The sequence below is a fragment of the Vidua chalybeata genome, chromosome 20, assembly GCF_026979565.1.
Source record: "Vidua chalybeata isolate OUT-0048 chromosome 20, bVidCha1 merged haplotype, whole genome shotgun sequence".
NCBI lineage: Eukaryota > Metazoa > Chordata > Aves > Passeriformes > Viduidae > Vidua > Vidua chalybeata.
In genome coordinates, this window is record NC_071549.1 from 3,514,284 (window position 1) to 3,528,166 (window position 13,883).

Consider the following 13,883-nt stretch of genomic DNA (forward strand, 5'->3'; position numbering starts at 1 on the left):
GCAGGGTCCCACGCTGCTGGTCTGAAGGTTGTGATTTCTGGGCCCAGCAAAGCAGTTGGTGTAAGGGTTACATGCTGGCAGCTTTCTCGAGGAGAAATCAAGCACAGAAAAAATCAAACGCCAAGTTTGTACAATCGGTTTCCAAGAGGCATTTGGGAAAAAAAAAAAATCCCCTGAGTATTTGGGGGTGGCAGATGGGGTCTCGGAAAAATCCTGCGCGGTTTCGAAATGGAGGAGGCAAAAGGACACTCGGGGCCTGACGCCCCAGGGAGAGTGACAGACCCTGTTCACAAAGGAGAGATATCAACCTTGTGAAAGCAAACTCAGCAGCCCCGGTTCCTGATGTCAGTTTGTAGGGTTCCCTTGGGACTGTCAGGGCAGCACAGCTTTGAGGTGGGGGCAGCTTGGGTCTGCGACACATCCTCGATCGTTTGGATTTTTGGAGGTGTCCGGCCACTCAGGGCCACAGGCCCCTGGAGACAAATTCCAGCCCTTTTCCCTGGGAAAGAAAACCCTGAACACGCCCCAGCAGCCCCAGGATGCCCAACTTCAGCCACAGAGTTTATTGTTTAGTAGGAGCTCACCACACCAGCAAGCCAGGACAAGGGGGATGGTACATGAATACAGATGTGGAGGAGTTACACAGACAGATTTGTACAGCTTTTGTACAGAGGAAGAAAATGAATCAAATAACAAAATAGACATTAGCAGTCAAACTTTTTTTTTTTTGTCTTTTTTTTTGTCTCATACTAACAAAATCTGATAGCCAAAAATGACTAAGCTACAAAATTGTAATACATACTGTATGGGTAAAAGGTTATCATCCATTTATACATCTAGTATAATCTTTTTTCTGGTAACTTACAGGAGGCCTATAGGATCTCAGTGTATTAATAACTCCCTACAGATAGTGCTGAGCTGCTAAAGCTTCTGAATAATGGAGTATTTGAATTTTCATTAAGACTTTTACAGTGCCATTTGCACCGTTTTGTTTAATTAAACCCTTATGCATCTCTACTGCAAGTCAGAGGTGCTGCTGGTGGCTGGGGGGAGGCAGGAGCTGTAAGGCCTTGGCTGGCAGCTTGGCACCTGCCATTCCAAGAGCTGTAACACCCAGGCAGCTTGGTACCATCATTCCATAGGGCACCAGCATGGTGCTGCCCTTGCTCCAGCTCTCTGGATGCTGCAGGAGGGATAAAGCTGACATTCCCAAGCAAGACTGATTCTTTTCCCCTTTGGTCTTGAGAAACAAAGGAATCAATACTAAGTAGTCTCCATCCCAGAGGCTGTTTTTTCAGTGTATAAGGGCTCAGGTCTCAGCAGAAAAGCATCACTAAGTGTCAGGGTAGTGCCACTGGCTGTGGGGGCTGCTCCTTCCCTCGGAGTCCGTGCTCCAGCTGCATGTCACCTCCTGCTCCCCACCCTGCACCGGTGCTCAGGACCCATCTCCAGATGGAAAACCAGCATGGCATTCTCAGGCTGGGAGAAAGGCTGGGGAAAGCACAGCCCTCCCTTACCAGCTCTTGGGGATCGAGGTAAGAGCAAGGCTGGAGCCAAAGGGGGAGTGAAGGCACAAACAGGAACCAGCCTGGACCAACAACGGGACAAGGGCGCATCCAGGGCTCCGTAACTCTCCGAAAGAACCAAGCCAGTAGGACCAAGTATTGTGAAGTACTTTATACACCACCACATAGGTAAAAATAGCACTTAAACTTACAAATAAATAGAGCTGATGGGGAATCTCCCCCTTGTCCTTTCCAAGTTTGTCCCTAGTATGGTCTCTTACCACCTCAGAAGGGCAGCCAGAGGCTGGTGCCCTGGGGAAGCCTGTGTTAATTTTGGAGAGGGAGGAAGTGAGTGAGTGCAACCCCTCCTGGCCCCTTACACAGGGCTGAGCTGAAGCCCACATGAGCACACAAATATCCTGTTGGCATTGTGGATGGTCATATTTGGGACCATCCCATGGACCTACACCCTAGTGGGTGGGGGGCTTCAACCCTCAGCCCTGCAACACAGTGACCACAGAGCCTGCACAGAGAGCCAAGCAGTGCCAACAGCTCCTGGATGATCCTCAGGACCCAGCACAGTCATTTACAGCCAGAAGACCATCAGCACTAACTCTGAACCTGGTCTGCACCCCTCCTTTCCTGTTCTGCCTTGTCTCCTGGGCTGAATGGGAAAAGCCACAGGTCTGAGGTGCTCTCAGGGGATGGCCCCTGGGAAGAGGCAGGAGCCAGAGACTCTTCCAGCCTGGCAACTTTAAATCTCATCAACAGAACCAAATACATGGTCCCCATGGGGACTCCCAAGGGATCCCACTCTGTACAGAGCCAAAAGGAGGTGGAAAACACAGATATCCCTGCTACAGGTGAAGGCAGCTGGTCACAAGTCACTAGAAGGACCCATAAGGGAAAATAAGTTACAAATCAGAATGGGCCCTTCCTCTTGCAGGTGCCCAGGGAAGCCCACAGGGTCTGCAGACATGACTTCAGAGACCATCCAGCCAACAGGAGTATTTTTGTATATATCAGCCCTAAATTCTTAAAAATAGCAGTGAGGTATTCACTATTGGGGGCTGTAACAAACAAAAACTCTCTCTGGGACTTTCCAAAATCACTTAGAAGATGAATACTCAACCAGGAGGGTTTTGGAGACCACTCCTACAATCCCTTGGGAAACTCCCAGAGCTAAGCAGATGTGGCAATCTTCCTGGTGATTTCTAAGAGCTGAAGAAACACTTCCACAAGGCAAGATGGAATCCTACATTAATTATTTCCACCTAGTTTGATCCCATGCTCTGCCTCCTGCTACCACGTGTGAATTTCATCTGTGATTTCTGACCTGTTTTATTTCTCTGAAGTCCCCTTCCTCTCCCATCCTCCTCTGAAGGACAGGAGATCACCAATCCTGCATCAGGTGAGAAGGGTCAAGCATTCAATGTCATCCTCCTCATGGCAAAATTACAGTCATGAAGTTCAGGTCTTTCCCAGGCTGGTTCTGGCTGCCCATCCTTCCAAGCAGGAGTCTGGCAACCCACTAAGAAAAAGTGACACAACTTTGTGGGAAATCAGGGCAAAAAAGCAAGGGAGCTGATGTGCCATTGTGTTCACCTGCTGGGGGTCTGGCTCAGACCTCATCTCTCATCTTGTCCTTTCATAGATGCTCCATCATAGCACAAGAAGACTGGAGGAGTTGGGCACTAACTGGGAAAATATTGCTGTGACTGTTCCCTGTGCACTGAAGAGTCAGTCAACCTGAGCTGGGCTCTTTCACACCTTTAAGAGCAAGTTGTCATCTTCTTCTGCCCTACTATCTCTTGGGAACTGTGGTGCAAAGTCAGAGTAAAGCCTTGAGAAGAAGGAACAAGATCCCCTGCTGGTATGGACACAAGAGCTCTGTGCTCTGGTTTTGGATTGCCTCTGCTCCAAATACTCACACTCAAGTCATGCACAGAGGATTGCTGAAGCTGTCAAAGTCAGACTCATAGCAGCACCTTCACCTCATCCATCTCGGGTAGCAGGGGATGGGCATCACACTGAAGAGCCAAGGACAGCTCTGGAAAGCACCAGGCAATCACAGTTTGCTGTTAAATTGAACAGGCAAGGAGGGAACTGTTTGTTCAGTGCATCTGTCCTGCAGCAGTGCTGACTGCCCCCAGCATGGAGCTCCAAGGCCAGCAATGCTGAGATCCAGCATCTGTGGAGTCCTGAGCTCAAAACAGAGCCCATGAACCCCCCAGGATTGAGGGGGATCAAGCTGGACAGCTGGCTATGGCACAGGACTGCAGCAGGCCTGCTCAGAGATCTCACTGCAGGAAGAAAGGCCAACTACACCCCGGCAAGGTGTGCCTGACCCCAAACTCAGAGCCACCACAGCTTGTTCCCCAAATGGCAGGGGAGAAGAAACAAAATAAATATCCCTCTGAAACGGGATTATTTCCCACGACATGCTATAATACAAGAACTAAGTGCAGCCTCTGCTCTAAAACAGTGATGTCTTCCAAAAGAGAGGAGGGGGAACATGTCCCCAAACCTCACATCATCAGCCCAGCAGGTTTCATTCACTTGTGCAGGTCCTCAGGACACCAGGGTGTGTGGGAGGGAAGGGAAAGACCCCGTGGGAAGGTGCAGCCTATGGGCACATGCTTTGAACACCACAGGCAAATCCCTTTGCAGCTCCTGTGGGGTTGCTGGGACCTGCTGACACTTCAGCCACAGGTCAGGGCAGCTGTCATCCAAACCACGTCAGCTGGTGGGACAAGGGCAGCTCAAACAATACAAATTCCACAGTCAAAACCAATACAAATAAGAAACCAAACCCAGAGAGGCCTTTCTGCTCCCTCCTGGAACAATGGCTGTCTTGGAAAACTGGACTCTGGGATTGTCCTGATTACATCACTTAGTACATTTTAAACATTGTCCTGCTTTAAAGTGAAAATAACTGTGTGTGGTCTTTTGGAGGTGCTAAAGCCAGATGTGGTGTTGTTTTTCCTGACTGTGCAGAGGCGCTGATACTGGTGTGAAATTATCCTTTTCACCTCTTCTCTATCAGAGCTTCTCCTAGAAGAAAACAGATCTTGTTAGGCAAAATGAGGACAAGCACAGAGGCTTTTTTTTGGAAGAGGCATGGAGTAGAATGCCCTCTGCTTTGCCCAGTATGGGTAGATGAAGTCTGCTGTGGGAGGCCAGGACAGCATGTCCCACAGGTGCCACCCATGTAAAGGGGACAGCAGAGAGCTGAGGCTGAGCAGGTCCTAGCAGGGGCTGCCAGAAGTGTGACACAGCACTGACCCAGGAGACAGTGGGGAAGTTCCCTTTGCACTGCACCTCTGTGTGCCCCTCACCACCACCTTCTCCATGGCTTCAAGGGGTTTCTAGTGAGGTCCTCGCTACACTTGGGAACTGGAGTTGTGCAAAGCCTCTTGCTTTTGCTGTGAGAATGATAGAGTCAAGCTGTGCTGGCAGAACTACCCCCAGCCAAGTGCTGTCCCCACCACATCAGGCAAGAAACCACACAAAGCAGATACTGTTTTAAACAACATTCTGCTCAAAACTTACCTCTTGCTTGTGAGATTTATCCTGCTGGTGAATCCCGTTAGCAGACCCAGAATTTCCAACAGTCTGCAATGGAAAACAGACAACACTTAATGAAGAGGGACACAGATCCTGGTGGTTTTGCTTACAAGCACTGAAATTTGGCAAGACTGCCTTGTCCTTCCTTAGCTGCCCACTCCACACAAGGAAAGGAGGGTGCAAAAATCCCACCACACTCCTGGGAAGAATCTTCCTGCCCTCTGCACCCTGGCTCAATCCCCCTGAGCCAGATTGCATCCCTCCCAGCTACCAAACATCCCCCAAGCTCCTCATGGACACAGACCCACTATTCACCCCAGCTCTTAAATACCAAAACCAAATCCAGCCAAGGGCAGTGTTAGCTGCAAAGCACAGCATACTGAACATCCAGCACTGAAAAGGACATTTGCCATTTCCCGTTTCCTATCTCTGGGGACAAGTCTGGCAACCAGGACATGCTATTCTATCTTTAAAAAGCACAAGAACTTTTAAACATTTATAATGTTTCTCTAAAGAGTAGTATGGAGCCTTTCAGCTTCCCAAACATAGTACAGCCAGCACAAGCAAGAGAAGAAAGCTGCAGCCTGAAGGCCCAGCATTCCCAATGCTGGGTGCTTGGGCCTTGGCAATCAGAGTCACATTTGTTGGTGAACTGCTGATGGCATTATGGGGAGACAAGACTGCAGGGTCCAAGAGCCTCGGTTTCCTTCCTCACTGGGACCATGAAAGTGCAGAATTAACCCTACAGGACAGAGGTTTAGCTTGATCACGAAAACCAGGCAGAAATGCAAACTAAGCTCTGATAAGAGACTGAGCTGTTTGCCAGGCAGTGGATCCTACCTGGATGGCAAGAATATTGCTGCTGCCAGGGCTCAGCACCTCCCACCACAGGCAATTACCTGTCTGCAGCTCACCCAATCTGGGCACTGACCAGACAGCTGATATCAAAAATCAGGCTTGAAGTCTGGTCTCAGAATATGGTCACAATAATGAACAAAGTGGTGCAATTTGCTTGAAATTAAATAAAAAGCCTCCCAGATGGAATCACTAAAACTCTTCAAGAAAAGAGTCTGAGTGCCAAATCCTTATTATTTCCTGAAAAACTGTGGGTCAGGCATCTCCCAACACAAGAAGAAGGCAAAGATTTTCTTTCTGCCAAGGCAAGATACCTGGGCAACAGCTGCTTCCATCAGAGAAGACACAGGAGGTTGGAAGGCGGTGCAGAATGAGTTACAGTGGGCATGTGGCTTCTGGGGAAGAACTATCAATTCCCTAACTATTGCAGCAGGATTTGTTTGGACCAGCAATGTCCTCAGCCTCAGCTTGAAAGCCCCTGGTTAACAGTTTTCCTTCAGAAGGGAAAGGGTGAACAGATTTCAAACCGAAACTAGGAAGGTTTGATCCAGACCTCCCTGTAAATAGCACTTGAGAAACCTGACATCAACAGAAATTTGAAGCCTGCCTTCTCACAGTAATCCTCTGTTTCTCTGCACCTTGGATTGTAGTTGAAGACATAATGCTATTCTGTCATGTCTCTACATTTTCTTAAGCATGAATATATCAAACTAATACCAGGGATATCTTAGCTGACCTCATAAGGTCTGTTCTCATTCACTTCAGGTAAGATTAGTCATTTTCTAGAACTGGGGAAGGAGTAATTACCACCTGCACAACTTCTGGAGATGGGAATGCAAAAGGGAAGATTTCCCTTTCTCAAGAGACTGCATTAAAGCAAACAGAGAATAACTTTCCCCTCCTGTAGCTGCCAAGAGATGAGGCTGCATTTGCATTTGACACATAGCAGTTACATCAGAAGTCACTCTGGAGGTCCTGACAGGATTATGACACATCCTGGACTGCCATAAACATGTCAGCACAACTCCATCAGTCCTGCCTGGTGCTGGCAGATGCTCCACTGCAGGATAGAGAGACTTGTGTGCAACACACAGATGTTCAGTGAGCCAGCAGATCTTTCAGGGTTGCAGTTTTTACTTTGCACCTTCCTGACCACTGCCCATGCCACTGCAATGCAAACAGTATTTGCTGTATCCAAAAGATACAGTCGTGGGAAGAGAAGGCTTGACACCCCCCAGATTTCCTAACACAGCATATCTCCACTTGCATCAGTGAAAAAATGCTCTCTGCCCATTCTGTGGCTAGTGGCTTGTTCTGTACTACCCTGAGGTATCTGCTTGTAACTCATTCTTGCAAGAGAAAGACATTTTTCAGCTGAGAATTTAAATGAGCAAGTACAAGAGAAATGACAGTGCACCTGAGCTCCAAAAGCCACTGCCTATTTGCAGATCCAAGAGAAAATACAGCTACAAGAATATTCAAGGACATGAAACACAAAGCTTGACACAAGGGGCAGGTCACTTTGCAGGAGGAATCAGTGAGGGCTGAGACTCCACAGGTATGAGATGGAAAAGCCAAATGTTGAGAGTCAAGCTATATGTACCCTTCAGTTTCATAAAGAAATATGTAAGACAGGCAACAGAAGCAGCTTTTCTTTAGTCAGAAGAAACAAAGGGAGATCAGAGGAAGTGGTGGAAAGAAGACAGAAACTGGAGTAGGAACATTCACAGTCCATCAGCAAACTCACATCAGACACCAAAGTGGTAAGAGAGCTGGTAAGAGAAATGGAAAGCATTTTCCCAGAATCACCTGCAAAGTTTCTGCTTAGGGACACACAGATAAATCTCACAAGGAAGAGGGATGCCAGAAAAACCTCACCTCTGAGTCATGAACACATGCAGCCAGACAATACTGTACACATAAAGAACTGTTACTCACAGCGCAACTTCCCCAAAACCCCATGTTTAGCAACCATTCTCTGGAGCACAGAGGCATCTGTGCTTACCAGCTAGCAGAGATTTTACAGCATTAGGCTACATCTGGCAGAACAAGGCCTTGTCAGGTTGTTCCCAGCAAAGAGGAGACTCAGCTGATGGCATCACCCCCTGAGCACAGGGCAAGACCCCAGGGGAGTGATGAGGGCTAAGCAACCCTGTTTGCTGATGTTGTACCTGTGTTTTCTCAGAGGAGAGCCTCATGGCTTCCATGAGCTTCTCCATCTGGTGTCCCTGCTCCAGCGCGTTGCGCAGCACGTCCTCGGTGCTGACGAGCCGGTGCTGCAGCCGGATCACCTCTGACTCTGAGGAAGGGTCGATCAGGGAGTATCGCCGCTGGTCCGTCACCGACTTCTCCTTGTCCTTAAGGCACCAGAGGAAAAACAGGAGATGTTATATCAAAACCAACAGCTGCAGAAAGTCAAGGTAGAAATCCACATGATGCCTAGAACCACGCTGCGATTTCAGCAGCAGGTGGGGGCAGAGCACAGCTCCTATGAAGTGACCAGAAGCAGCTCCAGTTTGTTCCCAGCAGTTCAAATCAATTATTGACATCTCAGCCACTGGAGGACGCTGAAGTACACAGGAATTTGAGGATACTGCCTATTCTTGGATCAGAGAATATGTAAAACACATGGGGTGGGTGAACGACCTTCAGTTTCTCCCACAAATTGTAGCCCTATTTAGCCATGGATCTAAAACCTGTGTGAACAGAAAAACACTGGAGAAGGACACAGCAGGCTACAGCTTCCTCATGAGGGGAAGCAGAGAGGCACACACTCATCTCTGCTCTCTGTGACCAGGGACAGGACCCAGGGAATGGCTGGAGCTGTGTCAGGGGAGGTCCAGGCTGGAGATCAGGGAAAGGTTCTTCCCCCAGAGGGTGAAGTGCTGGGCACTGCCCAGGCTCCCCAGGGCAGAGGGCATGGCCAGGAGGCTGCCAGAGCTCCAGGAGCCTTTGGACAATGCTTCCAGGCACATGTGATTGTTGGGGTGTCCTGACCAGGGCCAGCAGTTGGACTTGATGATCCTTGTGGCCTTTCCAACTTGGGATATTCTGTGCATTCTGTGACATACGACATGTGGATATCTTTGCTGCATAATGAGGTGCTGCTAAGCCAGGCCACAGCTCAGTCACTGTCAGGAGAATTCCCATCAGATGCTCAGCAGCACAAAAGAAAACACAAAGACCTGGAGCAAGAGTGAAGGGCTCAGACCTCCCCCCACCCCCCGCAGCAGTACAGAGCCCTCCCGCCCCTAGGCCGTGCCCAGGATGGGTTTCAGTGCCCTCACCAGCACAACCAGTTTCTCTCGAAGCCCCTTGATGTCATCCTTGAGCTTCTGCTCCTTCAGCCGCCACTCAGCTTTGTGCACCTCCCGGCTGAGGTCGCGCTCGGGCCCCGGGGAGTGCCGGTTGGCCTCCAGTAACAAGGCCCTCAGCTCGTTCAGGCTCCTGCAAGCAGCAGCAGGGAGAGATGAAGACATTCCCAGAGCCCACACACCACTGCAGCCCTGCTGTGCTCCCTCCCACCTTCGCTGCAGATCCAAAGTGTGAAAAATGCATATTTTATGATTGGCTTTTTGCAAATATTAAAATTAATATTATATGTGTAATGTTAGAAAGTTATGCTGTATTAATTCTCTTAAGTGGTGTGTTAAATATAGCTTTAGGTTATAACATAATGTTAAAGTAGAAACTATGTATGTGGGGATTTTTTTAAAGGAATGAGATACTCGCTTTGAGATAACAGTCACAAAACACCTAAATCTTCCAGAGAAGAGGAATTTATGTTTTTCTTATCAGAAGAAGCTAATTTCTTCAGGCCTTGCTCAGACTCGAAGACACCGTGGGGATTAGAAGCAGCTGACATATACCAGAGAGAGTTTCTTGTTTTAAATAGAATTCATGCATAACCATGAAATATGTATGAATATGCATCAGTGTATGGTTTTTAAAGAGTTAGTCCTTTGTTCACAAAACATGCTTGCCGTGGCTTAAGTGCCCGGGAGCATCCGTAAATCTTTTTATTGTCTTGTAATTGTCCTAACTCTAAATTTAATACTCTAATTGTATTACTATTTTTATAACCATTTTATTATTATTAAACTTTTAAAATTTTAAAAACCAAGTGATTGGCGTTTTTCACACAAAAAAAAAGGCTAGTGAGCAAATCTGAGCCAGCTCCCACCACTCTTTTCTTGTCCCACTTTGGCAGCTCTGAGAGCCGGCACAGGCCCTGCCTGGGAGCAGGGCAGCAGCCAGCCCAGCTGGCTCCTAGGTGATTTCATTCAGCATCTACACTGAACTGAGCTGCCCTGCAGCTCCTGGCAAGCACTGAAAGGGCAGTGTCTTCTGAGAATTCGCAGCCTCTAATTCTAACCAAATTCACACATCAGCATCTCTAAAGAACTGAAAGCTGTGGGCTGGATTTCAGCAGCGCAACCCTACATTTCCTCTGGTGGTCATTACAGTACCCAGAAGGAACATGAATATTCACAGAGCCCCTCTGTCTGCAGCTCTGTCCTCCAGACCAGCACACTGACCTTTCCTTCTTGAGCAGCTCCTGGCTGATCAGGACCAGTTGCCCTGAGGCATCATGTGTTTTCTTGGTCAAGGCTTCCAGTTCTCCTTCCAACCTCTTCTTTTCTTTGAATATCAAATCAGCCTTCTTTTCTGCTGTTTTGCATTTGTTTTCCAAAGCTTTGAGAAGCAGAGGATTCAGGGGAAGAAAGGTCACTTAGTCCTTTACTTACATCCCTACTTTTTGCCTTTTCCCAATTCCTACTCCTAAAAGCATAGACCTGATTAGCTCTTGACTGGATGTAGTTAAGAGGACACACCCAGCTTGACTGACTTCTGCTTCATTAGCTTTACACAGAAACAAGCCCAAACCCTCCCTCACAGGACACGAGTATCTGCTGCAGTTTGTGTTCGATTCCTGAATTAATTTCTACCAGCAATAGCCATTCAAAAACCAGCAGCATCATGTTTTACATCAGCCTATTTCAGCTCTGGGCTCTTGTACAACACCAGGCTGTAGGACAAGCAGGGAAACATTTCACTCCCACCAACACTGGATTAGGGAAACTTACCACTTACTTGGGCCCTTAGAGTTTCAGTCTGAGTCACCAGGGATGACACCTCTTTGTCTCTCTTACTCAGCTTGTCCTGGAGGTCTATGGGGGAATGAAAAGACAAGGATGAGAGGCTTGGAAAATGCTTTGTGCAAATTGGAAAGGTGTCAGGTGCACAGAATGGGTCAGGGTGCAGTGGGCACCAGGGTGGTACACTCCTGTTGGCAAAGAGACACTGCATCTCACCACACCTGGATCTGGGATGCACTCTGGGAAGTTGTATCAGACAGGGTTAGGAAAGCAACCTCAAAGGAGGAGGGGGAAAAGGCAATAAAACATTAATTTAAAAAACCCAAAATGAACTTTCAGCACATTTCTTTGTGTCACCTCCTACAGCGGAAGGCAGAGACTGTTTCCAAAGACATGCTTTCTGGAACTGATGCATTTCCATGCTTGGAGCTGTAGATCTGAAGTCTGATGCTTTTGTGGCTCAAATCTGACCTGGCTGTTTTCAGAACATCTTTCTGGGATTTATTCAGTGTGGAAACAATGCACACGTGGACTGAGCACTGGCTGCTGGATCTAGTTAAGATCTGCCATCACTAGGCAGGAATTTCCTGTCAATCAGCAAACAATTTGGTGTAGAAACATATTTTGGTTTGGAAAGGAACTTAAAGATCATCTTGTTCCACACCCCTGCTTTGGGCAGGGACACCTTCCACTATCCCAGGCTGCTCCAAGCCCTGTCCAACCTGGCCTTGGACACTTGCAGGGATGGGGTATAACATGGATGTGTTCTACAGAATCCCATATCTGCAAAGACAGACGAGGCTTGTGGACAATGCCTGGCTTGCACTGAGGGCAATGGAAATAGGACAAAATATCTCTGAATCCAGCTCTGCTATGGCTCAGACTCTGTTACAGCTCACCCTCTGTGAGGAGGCTGAGTGCAGTTCAGGTTGAAATACACTTTATACAAGTTTCCTTAGTATATAAGTCTCACATTTTGTTAAAAGGATGGATTTGATTTAAAGTAAGCTTAATAAAAAGTAATTGTCATTATTTGAAGCCAGTCACATTAATATCTACCATTATAACTCATCTCCTGTGAGCAAATAACATTTAATGTCTGAATTTTACCTGCTGTAAAAATTTGTGATGGGATGGAAATGCACCTATTTACTCAGATTTGTCTCCAACCTGCACCATCTGCATGGAGAGTATCTAGCACAGGTAAAAACATCCACCCCTGCATATGCCCAGCTTGATTAGAAGGAAAAAACAAATCCAGACAACAAATGCCATTTGGCAAGTTTTGACAGATGAAATGTCTTCCTAAACCCCTGCCATGTAGCCATCCCTGCAAGAGCAGAAAGTTAGAAGAAGACAAAGTGTATGAGTCACTAGAACAGGGTAAAAATAATAGCTCCATACCTTCCATAGTCTGCTTCATCTTTATCTTTTCTTCTGAAATATCATTAGTCTCAATCATCTGGAATAAATGTAAAATATAAGATATAAACTACCCCTTTACCCAAAGATAAGCAAAAGTTAACAACCAGAAAGCCCCATCCAAAGCAGAAGGTATCCCATGTCCAATTTAGGATGTTTTCCATCCTTCCCAAGAGGGAAATAAAAGCTTTTTTGAGGAGCCACTTGTCCAGCTGGGTACTAGTGAGGCTGACCAGAGTGCCCACACACAACACACAGCTGGGGCACAACAGCAGGATTCACCCAGGAGGGAACAGAGCTCAAGTTTTCCCCCACAAGTTCTGGTTCAGCTCTACACACGCAGAGGGATGGAGGAGCTGCTGTCCCTCAGACCAGGCACCTCTGGTCAATCATGACAAATACCCAACTGCAAATGCTCTCCAGCATGCAGCTTGAGACCTACCAGTCAACAAATTCCTCAACTTCTGTAGAACCTAGCTATGCCAAACGTTATAAAAACATTGATAAAATAGTAATTTATTAGAGATCGAATGCATTCATTAAAATAGTAACAAGCAAATGCTGTGTCCATACAGGGGATTCTGCTTTTTTTCCCCACCCTCTTTTCTATATGGCAATGAAAAGCCAGAGACTACAGAGTTTCCAATGCCAGGCTTTCTGTGGCAGAGGCCACAACTGAGCCCTTCACACCTCTTCCCATCCAGCAGCCTTTGTTGGGACCTCAGCACATGCCCAGACCCAGCAGCTGCTGTGGCCACCACAGTCAAAAGCCCCAAGGTCAGTTCTCTGAAGCCTGGGCTGTGGGACAAGTCAAACAGAAGCAAGAGAACCCCCAGAGGACAAATATGCTTCCTGATGTACTTTTGGTATGGAAAAAACTATTTAACTACTCCTGGGAAGCACAATTGTGGCTCTCCCTTTAAGGTCTAGGAAAGACTGTCACAGGACACCTATGCTTGTTTAAAATACTTGGACAGTGAATACTGCAGTCACTTGAAATTAACTAAGACAATTTTAAATAGAACTTGCCCCATGATACTCAAAGGCTTTCACCCATGCATTTCTTCCCATATTCTCCTGATTTTAATTGACACATAGTTGAAATAATTACTTCAAGACTTCCCTGGTTCTAATCCAATATCAATATCCCCCAGAGCCCTTCCATTTATCTAAAGGGCTCTGGAACAAGCCTCCAGCTTCTTCTTTTCCATTCATTCCTGTTTGAATATTGGCTATAATGTGTTACATGTTGTAATAATAACCCCTTTTTCCCAGGGTCCTGGCTGTACTTATTGTTCCCAACTGTCCTTACTAGATGAAACATCCTGGAGTAACCCTTCAAACACTATTAATGCTGGAGATTCCTCCTTGGCCTTTGTTGTCCTCAGTGTGCCTATTTCCAAGGTATGGAGTTCTGACTTAGACAACATGGAAT

At 47.2% G+C, this 13,883-nt stretch overlaps 1 protein-coding gene across 3 annotated transcripts in view; it reads right to left on the reverse strand.

Annotated features, from left to right (window-relative positions):
* Positions 1–533: 533 nt before the first annotated feature.
* Positions 534–13,883, reverse strand: part of CLIP2 (CAP-Gly domain containing linker protein 2) — a 98,067-nt gene continuing 84,717 nt past the window's right edge. For all 3 annotated transcript variants that reach the window (XM_053961122.1, XM_053961124.1, XM_053961123.1), the window contains 7 exons: positions 12,431–12,488; positions 11,015–11,098; positions 10,466–10,622; positions 9,215–9,374; positions 8,099–8,284; positions 5,058–5,120; positions 534–4,559 (listed from right to left, as the gene is read on the reverse strand). In XM_053961122.1, coding sequence (XP_053817097.1) covers positions 4,548–4,559; positions 5,058–5,120; positions 8,099–8,284; positions 9,215–9,374; positions 10,466–10,622; positions 11,015–11,098; positions 12,431–12,488 — 720 coding nt within the window. In that variant the 3' untranslated portion in view covers positions 534–4,547. The remainder of the gene's footprint in view (positions 4,560–5,057; positions 5,121–8,098; positions 8,285–9,214; positions 9,375–10,465; positions 10,623–11,014; positions 11,099–12,430; positions 12,489–13,883) is intronic.